General features: G+C 32.0%; 1 protein-coding gene across 1 annotated transcript in view; it reads left to right on the forward strand.

The window, feature by feature from the left end:
* The window catches only part of NAALADL2 (N-acetylated alpha-linked acidic dipeptidase like 2), a 757732-nt gene that overhangs the window by 411206 nt on the left and 325233 nt on the right, over positions 1-21293 (forward strand). The window contains exons 7-9 of the mRNA XM_063104553.1: positions 7340-7432; positions 10540-10745; positions 14425-14544. Coding sequence (XP_062960623.1) covers positions 7340-7432; positions 10540-10745; positions 14425-14544 — 419 coding nt within the window. The remainder of the gene's footprint in view (positions 1-7339; positions 7433-10539; positions 10746-14424; positions 14545-21293) is intronic.

Below are 21293 nucleotides of genomic sequence, written 5' to 3' on the forward strand. Positions count from 1 at the left end.
GCAAAAATGAAGACAGAATTGAAAATCAGAGAAGTAAGCAAAAGAGTTGCCGCTGTGGTTGCCTGATGTTGAGAGGTTGTGGGCCCTGGTGAATTACAGTGGGAGTATAGCACCCACCTGGGGACAAAGACATGGTATGTGCCCATGGGGGCAGGGAGTCAGAACTAAGACCTCTATATAAAACCAGAGCCATGGAGTGGAAGTGGGAAGAACAGAAAGAAACCCACGCACTGGTAGAAGAAAGCCTTCTTCTTCCTGAGCTCTGAATGATTAAAAATAAAATAAAATAAAAAAATCTGCCCTTAAAAATCAAAAACCCAGCTTAGAATTTTTGCTACCATTATAATATACAAACTCCAAGGCAAACAATTAGCATAAAAATTTTCCCCAAACCAGAGATGCCCCTGGGATGCCTGGCAAAAGCAAGTGCAATGCTGGGAAAATATGTATCAGAGAAATATTAACCAAAAGAAATATAGAATAGTTATGTTAATGTTGGGTGGGGGTGGAGAAGACATTAAGGAAAAAAACTGGGATAGAAAGGAGATATATAGAATAATTCATCAGAAAGATATAGCAAGTCCAAACTTGAATAAATCTAACAAACAAAAAATAAATAAAATAAATTTAAAAGATTAAAAGTACCAGCAGAACAAATTGACAAATTTACTATCATTGTGGGAAACTTTCGCATGTTTCAACGATTAACAGAGAAAACATATAGAAGAATTAGTAAGATTAGAGCCACACAATTTTCAAGATTGATCTCTTGGACATATTTATGGAATGCTGCAACCATCGAATAGTGAATTCACAGTCTTTCTATGGAATGTCTATAGAAACGCCTACTTTCTATTTATCAGATTCAAGAGCTGATAGGATAACAAAACAAATCTCACTTAATATCGAAGAATTAGTAGCATACAGACCTTGTTCTCGGTCCCTAATTATGTTAAACATCAATATCAAAATAGTAACTCACACCTTATATGTAACTATAAATACTTATGTGAAATAATACATATATTACAGAAGGAATTATAATTGAAATTTTAAAAATTTAGAATCTGTAAGATAAGACCATAACAAAAATTAAAGTACCACATTTACAAAGAAAATATGTAGCCGTAAATGAATGTGTATATATGAAGATTGAAAGATAATGACCCAAGCATTTAAATTAAGTAAACAGGTAAAATTTGAGAAGGGAAATAATAAGCATAGAACGTAATACTAGAGTGAAAAATGAAAAATAATGAGGACTCACAAACCTTGAAACTGCTTCTTTGAAAATGTTAATAAATTAGCCAACTTCTAGTAACTGATGAAGAAAAAAAGACAAATAAGTTAATGACAGAAATGGAAAAAGGGAAAAAATTACAGACAAATGTCAGTGATCTTTTTTAAGTGCAAGAATAGAATGAACAACGAAATAAGCAATCTTTTTAATAGTATCACCAGAATAAATTGATAAATTTAATATTATGGTGGGAAATTTTAGCATATTTCAATAATTAACAGAGAAAACATATAGAACAATTAGTAAGATTATAGCCACACAAATTTCACAATAAGCAATCTTATGTTAAAAATCTGAATGTATTTATAACCATTACAAAGATTTGTTTGGAAATGAAAGTATACTCTCTTCCTCCCCCCACACACAGAAAAATAGCAGGACTAGATAGTTTTATAGTTGTGTCCTATCATTGTTTTGTAAAACAATTAAACACCATGCTACATAAAGTCTTACAAAATCTGGATAAAGAAGCAAAGACCCCTAAAATATTTGTGAGGTTTTATAGTCCAGATATCAGAACCAGACCAGAGCATTGGGCTGGCCGGTTAGCTCAGTTAGTCAAAGCGCCATGTTATAACACTAAGGTCAAGGGTTTGGATCCCTGTACCAACCAGCTGCCAAAAAAATCCCCCCCACAGAAAAACCACAAAAAACTGACTAGAAGAAATGAGAAGTAAAATTATCAACCAATCACATAGATATCTATGCAAATATCCTAAAAGTATTAGTAACCAAATACAGAAAACGTATCATGACCAAGTAGAGCTTATCCCAGGATACATGCATTTTTTTAACTTAGTAAAGTGAAAAGCCTTACCAATTTTTCAAAAGATGATTCAATGTCTGTTTATAATAAAATCTGTTAGCAAAGTAAGAGTAGAAGTGATCTTCTTAATCTGACAAACAGAATTTCCCAGAAACCTATAGCAAACATATTTTTTAATGATAAAATCTTAAAAACCCTCTTTTAAAGTTAAGAACAAAAGACGAGGACCAAGGAGTGCTACTCTAATTGCCCTCATTCCACACTGCACTGGCAGTCCTAGACAAAATGGTAGATTTAGAGCAGTAAGAAAAAGCAATGAAGATTTCAAAGGAATAAACAAACTATCTTTTTCTGCTGATAATTGTCTTCATTGAAAACTAACAAAAACAAAAATCCTGTAGGTCAACTATTAACACCATAAAAATGAACTTAATAATAGTTATGCGAAACTGTTATGAAGAAAAATATAAAATTTTAATAAAAGACATAAAGGCAACTAAAATAAACTGAAAGGCATACCATGTCCACATATGGAAGACTCAATATAATCTCCTCAAATGGGTCTATTTTATGTAATCTTACTAAAATCCTGAAATGTCTTTTTATGATACTGGAAAAGTTAATATAAAAGTTCATATGAGAGTCATGGTCCATATGTACCCCCAAAATTGAATAATAATTGCATGACTATGGTGATGGTCATAATCATGATCACAATGACAGAGGATCCACCATTTCAGACATTATAAAGCCATATTAGTCAAAAGAGTATGGCACTGGTTAAAATGAAATGCAATAGCAAGGCTGAAAACATATCCATATATAAATTAGAACATACATAGCAGCAGCTTCATTAATTCTCCATGGAGGAAAAAATTAATCATTTAATAAGTTATGTGAGAACAATTGGCTATCCATAGGCAGAGGCAAAATTGGATGTGCTTAATTGCTGCACAACATATTCTGGCTGGATTAAAGACACAAATTTGAAGATCCGTTTTTAAAACACTTAGGGATCATCTTCATGACATCAGATTAAGAAAGTGTTTCCTAAGCAAAACTAAACAAAACAAACAAAAACTCCACAAATTCTCAAGGAAAATATTAATAAATTCTACTTAATTTTTAAACATAATAAGTATTGGAAAAAAGTAAATCACAGACTAAAAGGTATTTGTGATACATATAATTAGTAAGAGAATAATATTCATAATAACCCCTGCAAAAACAAAACAACACGATAAAGTGATAAACAATTCAAAGGAAAATAGTCAAAGAATATGAATAAGAAACTTGAATAGCGCAAGCAACAAAAGAAAAAATAAACACATGGGACTATATAAATTAACAAGCTTCTGCACAGCAAAGGAAATAATCAACACAGTGAAATGACAACCTACAGAGTGGGAGAAAATATTTTCAAACTGTACATCCAACAAGGGATTTATATCCAGAATATACAAGGAATTCAATCAATTACACAGTAAAAAAACCAAATAACCCAATTAAAAATGGGCAAAGGAACCGAATAGACATTTTTCTAAAGAAGGCATACAAATGGCCAACAGGTACTTCAACATCACTAATCATCAGGGAAATGCAAATAAAACCACATTGAGATAACACCTCATCCCAGTCAGACCGGCTATAATAAAAAAAAAAAAAATGGAAAATAACAAAAGCTGGTGAGGATGTGGAAAGAAGGGAATGCTCCTACACTGTTAGTGGGACTGTAAATTAGTACAACCACTATGGAAAACAGTATGGAGGTTTCTCAAACAACTACAGATAGATCTACCATATGATCCAGCAATCCCACTGCTGGGTATATACCCAAAGGAATGGAAATCATCATGTTGACGTGATACCTGCACTCCCATTTTCATCACAGCTCTATTTACAGTAGACATGGTATGCAACCAACATAAATGCCCATCAATGGACAACTGGATAAGGAAAATGTGGTATGTATACACTATAGAATACTACTCTGCCATAAAAAAGAATGAAATTCTGGCACTTGCAGCAACATGGATGAGCTTGCAGAAAATTATGTTGAGTGAAATAAGCCAGGTACAGAGGGAAAAATACTGCATGTCCTCACTCGTAAGTGGGAGCTAAGAGAGAAAGAAGGAAGGAAAGAAAAACCACAGTGGTGTGTTGGACTTGCAGAGGAAGAGGGCATACCTAGGGCTGCAGAGTGGGGTAGGTGGGTGGGAGAGAGGGAGGGAGGTTGGGGATTAATTGGGTGGGGGACATGGGGAATAATTGCAATTTGAGGTAATGATCTGACCAACACATCTTAGGCACAAGTGGTAATGGTCAGCTTTGTACCCCATAAATATACATAACCAATAAAATTTTAACAAATAAATAAAAAAGAAACTTGAATAATGCCTAAACATATAAAAATTGAACCTCACTAGTAGTTAGGGAAATGCAAAGTAAAACAATAATGAGATTCTTATACCCATCATCAAAATTTTAAAAGTCTGAGGAGCAATTTCCCCATACCTAATAAAGTTGAAGATACACATACATTATAATCCAGAAATTCTACTTCTATTATCTATTTGGAGGAAGCATGTCAAATGTGCAAAAGAAATGTAAAAATGTTCTTTGCCACATTGTCATGTTGAAAAAGTGAAAACATCCTCAGTAATCCTGGGTAATTTAACTGGAAAATAAACTGCGGTTGAACCTACAACCAGATACAACTTAACAGTTAAAATGAATGATGCACATCTCTATTAACTCACTTCCACAGAAAATTGTGAAAAATACATTAAGTGAAAAAAGTGATATAATTTATGTAAAATTTGAAAGCCTGCAAAATAATAGGTGATGTTAATGCCTATGTCTGCCTATATATAACTATATCTATCTATCTATCAATATATCTATATATGTACCTCTGTATAACAAAATACTTGTGTGGTAGTGATTCACATTAAACTTAGGGTAAGAACCAGATCAGTAAGGTTATATTTATCAAATTAGTGGAAAAGGGTATTAATGAAAGAAATATAGTAAAATAACAAATGTTAAATGTATATGTGGATCATCATTGTATATTCTATTTTTAATTCTTTTATATATTTGAAAAATACCTCAACATAAAAAAAAAACAACAACAACCTAAAATGAAGTCTTTGAGTGAGAGCACTTTATTGTTCAGATAAAAATGTTATCTGTATGGCTATCCAGAGGTGGCAAATAAGTTGTTTGCTGTCATCCCATTGGCTGAAGTATATCATGTGGTCAAGCCAAAAATTACTAAGTTGGGGACCTACCTTCATTTCACAGGATTCCCAGGAAAGCCATAGGAAAATGGATGGGATATAGTACAGGAAAGAAGCAAAGACTTGGGATCAATAATTTTATCTTTTATTATACTGTAATTGATATAACTATTTTCTTATGATTGTTTCCAATTTTAACAATTATAAATAGCATTGCTGTAAAAACTGTGATCCAAGAACTAGGTAAGAGCCCTAGTTCTTCTTCTATGTGCTTCATTCAATAAATAAGGATAATAGCACCTATGTCACTTGGTGATTTCAAGGATCAAAGAGATCCAAAGAGTATTAGTGTATGCATACAAATATGGCTACTGTAAATTGTAAGGCACTATGTTAAAGTAAGGTAATATTCTAAGTAGCACATATTGTGAGGTTTTCTCACTGCTGAATTATTAAAAATTTAATATTGAGTTTTAGAAAACCAGGAAAGATTCTTCTTATCTAAGTCCAAAATAAGCTGGAAAGATAAAAAAAAACAAACAAACTATAAGGTAATGACTTTCTAAAGTTCACTTATCTGGACTATTTGGAACAAACCTAGAACAGAATTAGGCAAACATTAAAAACAAACATAATTTTAACTATACAACATTCTAGAAAAGGCAAAACTATGAAGATAGTAAAAAGATCAGTTTTTGCCAGGGGTGTTGGAGGCTAGAAGGAGGAAAGGAGAGATGAAAAGGTGAAGCACAGGGGATTTTTAGAGCAATGGGACTATTTTGTATGATACCATAATGGGGGATATATGAGCCTAGCATGTCCTTATGTATTTGTCAAAACCCGTAGTATACAACACAATGAGTGAATCCTAATGTAAACTATAACTTTGGTTAATAATTATATATTAATATTGCATCAATCAAGATAAATGTTCTACACTAATGAAAGCACCATGCTTAGGCTCTAAGCAGATTTCCTTTACCCATAGATAAAGCATTCAGGCATTCTCTCGAGGCTTCTTTACTCTTGTTTTCATTATAATTTTAACAGATTCAGTGTACAGATTTTCAATTTAAATTGTTAGAAAGGGTACTTTCAAAGAAAGAAGCAACATATTTATCATTACAGTTTTCATCCAGCAGTAATAAGTGACATTTGCGGGCCTGTCAGTATAGTGCGGCTACTTTGCGTTAGCTGCATTCTTACTGTTACCCTCCGTCCCGATGCTACCACAAGGCTGCTTAAACCTCCTCTAGAAACTCCCCAAACTTCCCAGGATCCATCAAACACAGGATTAATGCATGTCACACCAAAGGCCCTCAAAGACCACGTCAGGGCTGTGACTGGAGAACTGATTGGCATCTGCCTTGTTTGCAAAATGTTTGAATGTAAAGAATAATAGAACTCGAAAGATGCAGAACAATTCTAAGTGGGGACTTAGAGTAGAGATGAGGGGCCTACAAACAAAAGGAGGAATAAAGACTCCTATAGAGGAAAATATGTATAGTTTAAAAATCTTTATCCTTTTCATTTGTGTAATGCTTTATTTACAGCTTTCAAACTCCATGAGTCAGACAGGAAAGGTTAAATGATCTTCCACATATTATTTTTCTGAAGATAAAAAAGAATTTGATATTCTTTGGAAATATGGTTTTGTTTTTTTTTTCCTGTTTTGTCTTCCTTTTTTTAAAGTATGAGTTGCCCACGTCTCCTAGAGGTCTTGTGTATATTCTCATGTTGAGCCTCCATTGTAGAACTGAATGTGAGGTTTAGAATTGTTTATTTATGGCTCTGCAGTTCTATGAGGCTAGCAATTGTGTCTTAGTCATCATTGCATAACAAGCACTTAAAATAGAGTCTGCACAAAGTATTGAATAAATATTTGTCAAAAATGTATAACCTTGGTTATCTGGAAAAATTTAATTGTGTGGAATTCTTTTGCTGATAATATTGGATAAATAAGTTTTAATGTTTTAGGGAAAAAATGCAACAAAATATAGAGGAACAAGCATCTTTGATTTTTACTTTCAGAAATAAGAATTGTCAACATGCAAGTTCAGACAGTCACAAATTTCAAAACAGTTTCTAATGTTGTTGGATATGTGAAGGGCTTGATATCTCCGGGTAAGTAGGGTTAAATATTTATTTCTATACTTTGTATGAAACTTCACTGTATTAGCCCATTTTCTGTTGCTTATGATACCTGAAACTGAGTAATTTATAAGGAAACAAAATTTATTTCTCACAGTTTTGGAGACTGGAAAGTCGACAGTTCAGGGAGTACATCTGGTGAGGGCCTTCTTGTGGGTGGGAACTCTACAGTGTCTCATGGTGACACAGGCAATCACATGGCAAGAATGGCAAGAGCACTTTCATGTGGTCTCCTTATAAAGCCGCCAGTCCATGCCCATGACAATCCATTAGACCATCATCCCATTACTCCATAATGGATTAGTCCATTCATGAGAGCATAGTCCACATGATCCAATCACCTTTTAAAGGCCCCACCTTTCTACACTGCCACATTAGCAATCAAGCTCCCAATATGAGCTTTGGAGGGGACAAATATTCATAATATTCACAAATAATATTTACAAAGAAATGCCCTATAATAATTTAATGATTATTAAATATCCTACTTTAAATGTAGCTAGAAGTTTATACCACTCTAAGAGTTGAATCAATACGAAACTAAAAAATAGGTCTATATTGTCTTTCCTACCATATTTCTTCAAGAATAAATCTTAGTAGAGAGAGTGTAGGGGGAGAGGGGAGTGAAATAAGAAATAGAGTTTAGATTTGTTAAACTGGCATGTACTACAAGAAAGTTTTCTTTTTTTCTTTTATATACCATAACACTATTGAAATTTTTATTTTTATCAAGAAAAGACATTTCTTTAAAAATAATTTTAGTTTTTAATGATGGAATTTTTTTAAAATAAAAGTTTTTGTCTCCAAATATAAGTTTTTAAATGTTAATCTATGTCTCATTTCTGACTCTTGGTTCACTGACAATTCTGCCCAATGTTTGCATGACTTTAGCTTTTGAAGGTGTTTATGAAAATGATTACCAATCTAGATTTTAAATAATTTCACACCTTGTTATGGGCTGCTGATGGAATATTCAGATGATATTATGTAGGCTAAAAAAGTGAAAATAACTGACATATATTAATTAAGAAAATAATATGAACACTTCCAAATTCATTCACTATAAGGCTATATCACATATTATTGTCTGATGTGCATGTTACACAGTATAGGGTGAAACAATTATTTTATTACATATGTTGATTTTGTTGGGACATTTACTCAACTTCTCCTTGGAGAATTATTCTTCTCTATGACTTTAGTCAAATTGACTTAATTGCTAACCTGGGGAATTCTGAAATCAAGTTTTTTGTCCTCCCAGTTTCTTGCCAGCCAACTCTTACAAAACTCAAGAAAGGCACTTATTCTCTCTGATTCCTTACAATAGCAATATTGAACAACCTCTGATGATAGTGTCTTTAAATACAAGATATAAATGAATTTCAAAATTGTTTCTATTACATTTCAACCATTTCAATAAATTTTCACTATAAGGATCTCTAAATTGAAGCAGTAGAATATTCATTACTATTACTGCACTTGCAAGTCATTATTGGGATTCCCAGTTGTACAAAATCATACTCGCTTTAGGGTAAAGGAAATTCAATCTAAAAAAAAAAAAAAAACCCCAAAACAGAATTTTTTAAAAAGCAATTTTAACATTAGTATTCTTCAGTGTATATTAGGCAAAGCTTCTCAAATTTTGCTTACTTGAACTCTACACAAAAATTTTGGTTGTTTGTTCACATGATTTTCTTATGTAATGACTGAAAATTAGAAACAATCACCAATTAGTATTAAGTTTTATTTATGGTTTATTTAGAATATGAACATTCCCAAGCAGAACTTTCAGACATTTCTTGGAAATTAGTGAATAAATGCCCAGTTTTCAACATTTGCAGACACTCTATGTATAACATCAATTAAATCTCAATAAAATGTTGGCAGATCAAATCTATTGCTGGTTCCAAAATTAGCGTGAAAAACTAAAATAGCTTGACACTGTGACATTACCTGTGAGGTAGCTTTTTGTTGTCATGAAGTCAGGGGGTGATTCATCTGTTCCATACGTGTGTAGTACTACTTTGTATAAGGTGCTGCTCAAAGTGCCTTACATATAGCAAATCACTTAAAAGAACTGAATAATGTAGGTACTGTTTGCATTCCCATATTACTCAGCTGAAGAAACTAAGGCATAGAGAGTTTAAATAAGCTGTCCAAGGTCACACAAGGTGAGTTGCAAAGCCTGGTTCAAACACAAGCAGGGTAACTTCAGAGTCTACACACTTAACCATTGATTTATGGGACATCTCATAAAGACATGACACTCAATGAAGAAAACTTTTTACACAAATGTGTAGGGCTACTAGGTCAAGTAAATTTAGCTCTGTTATTATCATTAATAACATTCACTGATGATAAAATCAGAGGAAATTCTGGAGGTACATTTTTAGCCTACCTTATTACTGAAAATAGTGACAGGCCATGTCTGTGTGTCATGGAAACCTTCCTAATAGTGTATCAAATGAATTTTGGATGATTATATGAAATAAAATGTGTGAAAAGGCAACTTTTGCAGTAGTTGAATGGCTTTTAATGTTGGTAACTTTTATTTTTTCCTCAGAGAAAGGAGAGGGGCTAAAACTATGAGTTGGAAGCTGTAATTAATTCCCTAAATATAAATACTTCACTTGTTTAAAATTCATACATGAATACCACATTTATAATATTTACAGCTACTGAATAACTGCTTCCTCAAATGTATTAATAGTTCATTAAGATTTACTGAGCATACACGCATTGTTTACAGGGCACTTCCCGCTATGATGCTGGAAAAATGTTAGATAAAGGTTTTATTGTGGCATATTTGTATACTTCATTAATTAATATTCATGTTGCAGAGGACAGTAATATGCATCTAATGCTTTGGATTCATAATTAGGTTCAGCACCTGCCTCTGCTTTGATACACACAGATGTGTGAATCAAGACAGTGGGTGAAAATGTTAAAGTAGTCATAATTATTAGAACAATTTTGCTTAATTGTTGCTCAGTTGTACAATAGGATTATGTAAATGTCATTAAATTTATTGTCAAAGTTTACATTTTGTTTTAATGGCTCTTATTTCCTTCTATTTCCAGACCGGTATATCATGGTTGGCAGCCACCATCATACTGCATACAGTTATAATGGGCAAGAATGGGCCAGTAGTACTGCAATAATCACAGCTTTTATCCAGGCCTTGATGTTAAGAGTTAAGAAAGGGTGGAGACCGGACCGCACTATTGTTTTCTGTTCGTGGGGAGGAACAGCTTTTGGCAATATTGGCTCATATGAATGGGGAGAGGTAAAATAAAATATACATTAAATTATAATGCTTTTTTTGGGGTTTGTTTTCTTTTCTTTTTTTGCTAAAGTAGGCAAAGTAAAATTGTTGAAGTCAAGGACAATAATATGCTTCTCAAGCGGGATGGGATGTCATTTCTGCTAATTTGCGGAGATCACTTACAAGAAGGAGGAGAAATTAGAGTTACACACAGTGAACTGTGTGTGATCTTCAGCTGTCTTATTCCTATTGCTACCAGACCTATAAACCCTGATATAACCCACAATAGTGTATCTCATTGTTGTATTTCTCCTTAGAAAACAGGTTGAAAGGCACTGGACAAGAAAGGGTCAGGTCATACGTACCAATATCTTGCTTTTTTCTAAACTTTGTAGGAATTATCCGGAATCAGAAAATAATGTCCTCAATTAAATATTTATTACCTTAGCATTATATTTTATCTATACAACGTAAATATGGAGATTGGATTCAAAATAGCACTTACCTTCCCTCTCTCCCCCTCCAAATGTTCCTTCCTCCTTCTACTTCTCCACCCCTTTACCTGTAATCTACCTACCCCTCCTCCTACCTGTCTATCTACCTACCTACTTTAGGAAGCCTGTGTCCAAACGAAATCTCAGATGCGATGGAGAACAGTAAGAACACAACTGTTTAAGTTTCAAATGCTTCTGCCTGTATTTTTAATGGACTATGACAACTGATAATTGGATTGATGAGATATTATAAAACTCTTAGATATTCTATTTACTTCTATGATTTTTTTCATGAAGAGTTTCAATGGAAGTATGCGGACCAAAACACTACATATTTTAGCTAGAGAAGTAAAACCATTTGATATTCTCATTTGTTTACTATCTCAGCTTTGAAGGAAAATGATTCTATCTAATGGGAACTTCTCTTGCTACATTTTTTATTTAAGCACTCAAAAAAGATAAAATGTCTATCTAATATCAAAGAAAATATCAAAAAGGTGTAGAAAAGAAAATAGCAAGTGTTGTTTTTTTTTTAATTTGAGGTAAAGTCTTAAAGATGAGAAATTTTTAGTGTGAAATTCATCAAGATCACACATTGCAAATTGGAATGCTTTTCCATATGCAAATTAGTAGTGTGAACGTTTGATCCATATTCAAAAGAACTACTGCAAAGAAAGAAATTTCATTGCTTAAAGAACTTTTGTAAATTGACAAATTTGTAAGTAAAATAGAAAATGTAAGAGTTGAACCAACCTCTCAAACTTCTATTCTGAATTACTTTAAAGATTGGTAAACAAGTTAAAAAATAATTTAGAAAATATATTCATGATCTGGACTATTGTTAGTAATTTAGAAACAATGAAACAATAAAGAATGCTTCAGTTTTCTTATAACGATAAGGCACATGTTAAGAAAATATCTTAAAGATTCTTTTCAAATTCCAAAGATTTATTCCACTATATCAGTCTTCTAGGTAACTGTCCAGTAACTTTCACAATCAATTTATGCTAACCCTAAATTTCTATGTATATTTCTGAACTATGTTGTCAAAGTAGACTTGTCTAACATTAGTAGTTCCTAATTTAAATATCCTGAACTCCTATGCATAGAGAATTTTATTGCAAAAAGTCTTTGAATTTGAGTATCAAGCATTACAACCTGAAAATTTAACCAAGGTGGACTTGCGTGTAGGTAAACAATTATTTTTTCAAATTAAGCAAATATTTTTGTGGTTAATAAAATACAAATTTATTTTTAAGTTTTAGTGAATCCATTGTGCTTCTGGTAATTTTATATTTTCTTAATCAACAAATACTAAAAATACAACTGCTGCAATGTGAGAGTTCAAAGGAAATAATGTTTGTTAGAAAAGGTTATTCCTATTTGAAAAGATTAGATACCGATGCCTGTGAATATTTATCTCTGTGTTTATATTTGACAACTGATTATACATTCAGTCACTTTCTGGCATTTTGCATTACAAGATGGGCAAAGTCATATGAGTAATGAAAATGGTGAATAATATATAAATTTGGTTATTGGCTTATAAAATATATTTTTGTAATTTACTATATCTTAGAATATTACTTCAGTGCAGTTCATTAAGCCATTGTATAACCATTCAGTTGAAGAGCAATTTAGGAAACTCTTAGTGTCCTGTTCTGTCTACTCTTATCGAATCTACCCCTGAGAATGAAACATTTTCTTTTAGACTGAAACTAATTTATGCTCTAGATAAATTCCCTAGTGCAAGTGAGTCAGGAAAGCCTTTGTTGACATGTCACATTGCCCTATTTAGTTTTGCTTGCATAGAAACCCCTGAAAACCCACATTTGTAGTTAAGAGGATTAGGGGATATTGGTCAATAATCTTAAAAATGGAATTTATAAATGATAGAATTACTAAAGAATTGATTCAATACTGGTCTTGGTCCTTGAGGACAATTATAACATTTTACTAAATAGGTTCTTTACTTTAAAAAGTACAATTTTTCTCTCTGAAGAATCTTTATTATTCACAGACTATTGTGGAAATACTATAGATTTTAGAGTCAAAAGAGTCAGAGTTCAAATCCTCCCTACCATAAAACATGTGATCTTAGGCAAAATTAACTTCTCTAAGACTATTCCTAAAATGGGTACACTAATGCCTATTATCAAAGTTCTCATGAGAATTATATGAACTAACATATAGACAGTGTCTATGTGGTAGTGTGTAAATAGAAGCTGTTTTTTTCATAGTGCCTAAGTAACAATAGACATTTCTTCAAACAATATTATAGGTAAATTACTCAAGCTTAAAACTCATCATTTATGTTTATTTACAATATTTATTAATTTTAAATGATTGTCTTTTCATGTCTCTTATAGAAAAATAGCTGAATTTTCAATATAACATAGGGGTAACATGATTTGCTAGATATACAAGTCCTTGTAGTCTTTCATCTGATAGTGCCAGAAGAAGAAAAGATACTCTCCCAAGACATGATGTAATATAATTTGTAGGACATTTCTATAGAACTGCCACCATGATAATTATTCATTAAATATTTGTGCAAAGTAAACAGGAAAGTAACAGGATTTCTTAGTGGAGCCTTATTAATAAGATCAGTGGTCTTCAATTTTGCAAGGTAGGGATCAGCAAAGAAGTGGAAAACTATCATAATGAATCATTTTATGCTATTCATGTGCATGAAAAGCATCTGGTTTTATCTCAGGTAATATTTGCAGGGCCATAATTGTATTCTGCCCTGTTTTGCTCTAAGAGTTATTTTGTGCAAAAAGTAGCTCATTGCTTCAAAGGAAAGGGCTAGTTTCGTTAATTACTAAGGTAGTTTATTCATATCTGGTCTCTAATTAAATGACTGTAAAATGAAGTTCTATCACAGGAACAAATATTCCATTCTGTATTCTGTTGTTGAATTCCATATTATGTTAATCTTTTAAGAACATTTTGTCTTAAAATTTGACTTTTGTCTGGAAAATGCTCTAAAATATTTTATCGTACGTTGTATCTAACTCCTTGCCACCTTAATTAAGAATCCTTTTATAACCATTGTGTATTCTATTAAATAGAATGGGGGTGTTTTTTTAAAAAAAGTATTTAAGCAATGTAATGATTTTAAGTACAAAATATTTATAATTTAACATTTATCTAATAAAGTAGAATCTATAAATCTTTTTCTTTTTTCTTTTTTTGGATTTTAGGATTTCAAGACGGTGCTGCAGAAAAATGTCGTGGCTTATGTTAGCCTCCATAGTCCCATAAGGGGTAACTTGAGTCTACATTCTGTCGCATCACCGTCTCTTCAGCAACTGGTAGCAGAGGTAAGATGAACCACTTTTGTATGAAATGATTATGTACAACTAACTCCATTTTTCCCTATAATTTGGCATTTCGTGATTTTTTTCATTTCTTTTTAATTATGCTTAAAATGATCTATACGTTTTTTAAGAAATGATCTATTGCTGATTTTTTATCAACATCCCTTAAACTAATTTCTTATGTTCTGTAATTCTTCACTTGCTACTCTCTTATGGTTGTATTTCTAGAAGGTATGAATCATACAGTTATAAAGAGGTATGTAAAAATGTAAATTTTTTTCTTAAAAATTGCATTTAGCTCTTAAGCTTCCAATTCTTCGATCCAACATTTTGTGGTAAACTTGGTTGCTTTTGGATTTCTTCTCCCTCATTCATGTTTTGAGTGAATTCAGGACCTGTCCTATCTTTTCAACTGTATTTTAAGCCCCCTGAGAGGAAGAATATAGCGATAACTAAATTTAAAATATTTAGAAAATATTGTTTGAAAAAATCTTGATGGGAAAAGAAAAGCAATTCTTTTCTTATAAACTTGAAAAAAAATCATGTAGTTTGTGATGTCTCATTAGAGTCATTCTTTTTTTAGTCATTTCTTGCCTATTTCAAAGAATTTAGCAGAACATTTTTCCTGTTTACTAGTAGAGTTCGCACTTTTGTGTCCGCATTCTTCTTATGATTTTCACTACAGATAAAATGATATGAGCTATTTCTCAGTATGAAAACAATCATGCCACCACTGGGGGGTGGTTTCCTCCCAGCCGCAATGACTGTTAGTGTGTATTGGAAATGACCTTTCAGATGCCTTCAGGATTTCCAGTGAGTATCACAGGCACTGAACTAGAAAAAGAGAGAGATAGTGAATAGTGCTTTGGATTAGCCATAATTCTTGATTGAAGTGTAATGCAAACTAACATTTTATGACTTTCATAAAGTATTTTCTAGTTTAATAGTTTTCATCGACATTTCCATATGTAGTACAACAAAGTAGACATTATAAAAGATGAAATGGATAAATCCATACATTTAAGATCAACCAAACCCCAATGTGCATGCCCTAAATTATATACAGATCTATAAGTTAATTTCTCCTGTTCTATGTATTGTTTCAAATTTACTGGCTCTCTTACCTGCCTGGAAAAAACTCACAAGAGGAAATCAGCTGCAGACATTTCCCTTGTGAAGTTAACAAATTTCTGAATAAGATTATTTGAATATTCAGGAAGAAGAAAGTACGAGCTCAACTTTCCAGAAATTCTGGAGGGTTTGTTTAAAAATGTTTCTTTTCCTTCTCATGTGTTATAATTTTTCTATTTTGAGAATCTTGGAAGATACATACATAATGGATGATACTTGTATGTAATCATTGAAATTCATAGGTAAATAGAAATAGCAAACTATTAAGGAGTATCAAATCTATAAAATGTCACTCCTGAGAATAAAACATCTTGCACATCTAATAACAGAGGATTGTAAAATATTTTAGTATCTAAACCTAGTTATGTGAGAGTATAGCATGGTTTCTCAATAATGAATGATGACATGGCAAGATGTACCTCATTTGTTTGGGAGAGGAAACCTTTTTTCTACAATTGAAAATGTTTACATACTAATCTTAAATCTAAATATGAACTAGAACCTAGATTGAACGAAAATTTCTTCAGTTGAGATGTGTGTGTGTGTGTGTGTGTGTGTGTCACATAGTACAATTTAGAAGAGTAGGAATATTATAAGTCCAAACAAAGAATAGCATTAGAGATTATTTATATATATATATATATATTAAATTATATGGAAAAAAATGTATATGAAAATTTAAGATATATTTGCTTATAAAAATTTAATATCAGTATTTTTCTTTAAAACATATAAACACTATTAAAAATATAAAGGTTAAGAGAACTGAAAATAACAAAACCTCATAGTAACTTATACAATTGATTAAAATAATTTAATTTAACACTACTGGAATTTAAAAGATTTAAAATGTTTCTTTGGAAAAAAAGGAATTTAAATTATAACATCAGAACATATGTAACTTACTGACAATGCCAAAGATATTTTATCAATTATCAAGGACAGAGATATTTCATCATTTATTTAGATTCTGTTATCATCTACAGATCATGTGTCCCATATAATCCAGTACAAAACAAACAAAAAAATTAAAAATGATTTTTCTACTTAGAACAATATTTTCTAAAAAATAAAAAAAGAAAGCATGTTGACTAAATTGTGGATGACACAGAGCCGTATGGAATATCTATCCGAAACTTTATATAGCAATATGCAGATTCCAAAAGATCTTGCCAAGTTCATGTGGTGGATTTCAATAAATGAGATGGAATCCTCAAATTATTAATATATAATGCTTCACTTTATTTTTAAAAAACTGAACACATATTGTATGTATTGGATATTTTAATGGATTTCAAGCTTGACCTAAAACAAAAATGTGAAACAGTTGCCATAAATCAAATACCAGTTTTAACTGCAATAATAGTTTATTATTCCAATCAAAGGAGATTGTAGTCTCACTGTAATTGGCCCATCAGACTATGTCTTGGTGTGGTATTCTTATTATTTAAGTCTGATTTATTGCATGTATTGAGGATAATTTACGATCAGTAAAATTCTCCATTCTGAAGTATACAGTTTGATGAGTTTTGATCAAGATAAGCAGCATTTCCATCACCCCAAAAAGTTTCATCATATGCCTTTTCATTCAGTCTCCTCCCTTTATCCCCAGTTCCTGGCAACCACTGATCTGATTTTTGCCCCTATAGTTTTGCCTTTCAGAATTCGTAAAAGATGAAATTATGTACAGCATGTAGTCCTTTGTGTGGCTTCTTTTACTTAGAATAATAATGTTTAAGATTTACCCATGTTGTTATGTGTTGGTCATTCTGTGATATTTTCTAGACCTCTGAGATAATAATTGGGTCAGGGACAAGTGCAATATGTTTGGAACTGTTCCTCCAGTTTGATATTCTAACTTTGATTTTGAAATGAATAGAACTTAAATAATTGAAATTGAGAAAAGTAGCCATTTCCCTGAAGGTAATCCACTAAATTTAAAATGTATCACCTTAAGTGGAGAGAATAGAATCTTTTTGAAGATCCAGAAATGTTTGAGTCTGAATCTAATAGCGGTGATTATAGGTTTTTCCTAGCATTCATGAAAGATTGCTTTTTAAAAAATTGTCTGTGGTGTTTCTCTTTTTGTGCCTGGCTTGTTTCCCTTAACATAATTTTCTCCAAGCTCATCCAAGCTGCTGTGAATGGTAGAAGTTCATTCTTTTTTATGGCTCCATAGTATCTCACTGTGTATATTTATGCCACATTTCTTTATCCAGTTGTCCATCAATGGGCATTGAGGTTAGTTCCATATGTTGGCTATTGTGGACAGAGCTGCTATGAACATGGGAGTGCAAGTACCCCTTCGACAAGATTTCCATTCCTTTGAATATTAACCTAGAAGTGGGATTGCTAGATCATATGGTATTCTATCTAGTAGTCTGAGAAATCTCCACATTGTTTTCCATAATGGCCGTAGTAATTTACAAACCCACCAACAGGGTGTAAAAGTTCCTCTTTCTCTGCATCTTTGCCTGCATTTGCTATGTTCTAAGTCTTTTCAATAATAGCCAGTCTAACTGAGACAAGATAATATTTCAATGTGGTTTGATTTGCATTTCTTGGATGATTAGTGATGTTGAGCATTTTTTCATATCTCTGTTGGCCATTTGTATGTCTTCTTCTGAGAAATGTCTATTCAGCTCCTTTGTCCAATTTTTAATAGGATTATTTGGTTTTTTACTATTGAGTTGTCTTAGTTCCTTGTATATTCTGGATATTAATCCCTTGCTGGATGTATAGTTTACAAAAATTTTCTCCCATCCTGTACGTTGTCTTTTCTCTCTGTTGATTGTTTCTCACTCTTAAATGGGAGCTAAAATAAACAAGAAAACAAACAATAATAATTGTAAGTTGAACTTTCAGAAGGAGGGAGCAGAACTGTGGTTACTAGAGGAGAGAGAGGGGAAGTGGAAAGGGGATAGTTTATCTTTCCAAGTTATAACACTGGTAACTAATATATTAGTTTGTCTTCTCAAAGTGACAATAATCTACCAATGTAAAGGGCAAGAACTAAGGCTTTTGTACAATTGATTTTTCTGGTACTTCTGTTAATATTTTGAATATGTTTTTTACTCCATTTGTGCTACCAATATTTTTACAAATACAAAAATAATTACTTCACTTAAAATTAGATTATCAGTTTTGGAATAAAAAACTAATTCAAAAAAACTAAAGTACAAATATTAATATTTAAAAAATTCCCAAACATTAAAAAATGGATATATATTTTCAAGTTATAAATGACCTCTTTCTTTTCTTTATGAAAATATGAACTCCATCCATGTACTGTGCAAAAATGCAGTGAAATAATTTTTATTTACTTTGTTATTATGGCAATGTTAATATGTGTATCATAAACATCAAAGTATGTCAATTGTATAAAAAAATTTTTTGGCAAAATTTACTAAAGTATTCAAATAGTGACTTTGCTATGTATCATCACCAACATTTAGTATTATCACTCTCATGAATGTGTGGTGACATCTGTGGGGCTTTTAATTGGAAGTTCCCCACTGATGAATAAGGTCGACTAACTTCTCACTCAGGTATTCACTGGCCATTTCGATATCTTGCTTTGCAAAGTGCTTGTTTAAGCCTTTTGCCTACCTTTAAAAAAGTGGTGTTTGTCTTTTTCTTATCGATTTGTAAGAGTTTTTTGTGCATTCTCAATAGAATGTTAGTTATATATTGTGAATTCTTCTGCCAGTCTATGGCTTGAGTTTTCATTCTCTTAATAGTAGCAACACAATTTAATTATTAAATTTTTTTGGAAATTTTTTTTTACATTGCATTGTTTTAGCACATTATTATACAGAACATGATGAAATTAATTTAACCTAGTATGGATATTTAAGAAGCATTACAAACTTTTATTTTTACTCTCTTATTCACAAACCTTTAAGTACCTCTCTCTCTCTCTCTTTCATATACATATATATATATACACACACACACACACACATATATATATATACACACACACATACTTATATGTTTTTTACTCTACTGGGGACTTTTGGAAGTTCTGTACATATTAATGGAGTGCCCAGGTCCCCTGAATGAGTAGGGAATAAGAGATCCTTTCTAAGATGCAATTTCTTGGAAGAAAGCTCTTTCTTGAAAACTTTTTTCATTGACTCCTTAAATGTACAATAAAAGATACACAGGTCAATGAACTCTTAGTTAATGAAACAACTGCCTTCATGGAAAATAAGTTATGAAATTACAGATAAGATTTTTTTCCCAAAATAATAGTTTTGGACATTAGGATGCCACACAAACACATATGTACCTCAATCCATATATTGCTGTTTCACCCTTAGTTTTTGAAATCATCTTTCATAGATCACAGAAGGTATTGATTTTGCCTTTAGAAAAACAGAATTTGATCATCCATATATTATGCAGTGCTCTGTAAATCTCAAGTAGCAGTGAAATTTCTAAGAGGTTATTTTGGGAAAGCCTGCAGCATTTATTCATATGAAAGCAGTCAATCTAGCCATATTCTACTTAAATGTTGCTTCTAAAGCACCTGCCAGAAGCTGACAAATGATCAAAGCTAAACAACTGCATCAATATTGTAAAACTGTGCAGGAGATGGATAGTGTTTTTTGGTTTTTGGTTGTTTTTAAGTCTCTGAAAAAGTAGCAAAGATCTTTTTAGTTTTATGGTGTGTCCATTTTTCTAAATTTCACGTTTTACTTTTTTATATACCATGAACCATCCACCATAAAATACAATACATACATTTCAAATTAACTGCATTCATTAGAGCATTGAGCCTAGAACTGGACTAAAGTATTAATTCTTCATTTTGAATACCCCCAGTTGTTGCAGTGCTTATTTTTCTGATAAATATTTATAAAGAGCCCAAACTGTGCATGACATTGTTTTTGGTGTTGTAGGGCACGTAATAAGCAAATGAAATGCATCTGTTGTCCAGGAGCTTGTGATTTTACCATAACTTAAGCTATACATCAATTGCTAAAATATAGGAGTGGATGTGATATCTGCTATACTGGAATTCATAGGAAAGAAATAATGTGATTGGTTCCATTCAGGAACATGCATTATATGACAATGGCAAAAAGTTTGATTGGGCTCAGAATCTTGGAGGAATTTAACCGTCTGTCTTTTCAAAGCTCCATACCTTGATCATGTAAACAAATTCCAGGTATTCTGAGTTTCAATGTCATGATTGCCCATGTGCCTTATAATTTGCTTCAGTATAGCCACTACAGGGTTATGTTTTGTTTCATTTTATACTGGTTTTTTTTGTAACACAATTCAGACTTTTTTTCCCCATGTATTCTTCCTTGGGTTACTTGCTACTTGTATTTTTTTTCACAAGTATTGTTGACCAAAAGGCAGAGTGGCAGATTATATAAGGTGTGATGGTAAAATTAAAATAGCTCTTTTTTTTCTCTCTCTGCTCTTGATAATTTTAATGCAAGGTACTGAAACAAAGCTTAATTTCTATTCTGCTTGCTTTAAAATGTAAAAGTAAAATTGGCTTTGAAACATTCTTCTATTGACTTGTCTTTCATGACGCTTTGAAACATTCTTCTATTGACTTGTCTTTCGTGACACATGACAAGTTTTTCTTTGTTTTTATTTTT

The sequence above is a fragment of the Cynocephalus volans genome, chromosome 1 (assembly GCF_027409185.1).
Source record: "Cynocephalus volans isolate mCynVol1 chromosome 1, mCynVol1.pri, whole genome shotgun sequence".
Lineage (NCBI taxonomy): Eukaryota > Metazoa > Chordata > Mammalia > Dermoptera > Cynocephalidae > Cynocephalus > Cynocephalus volans.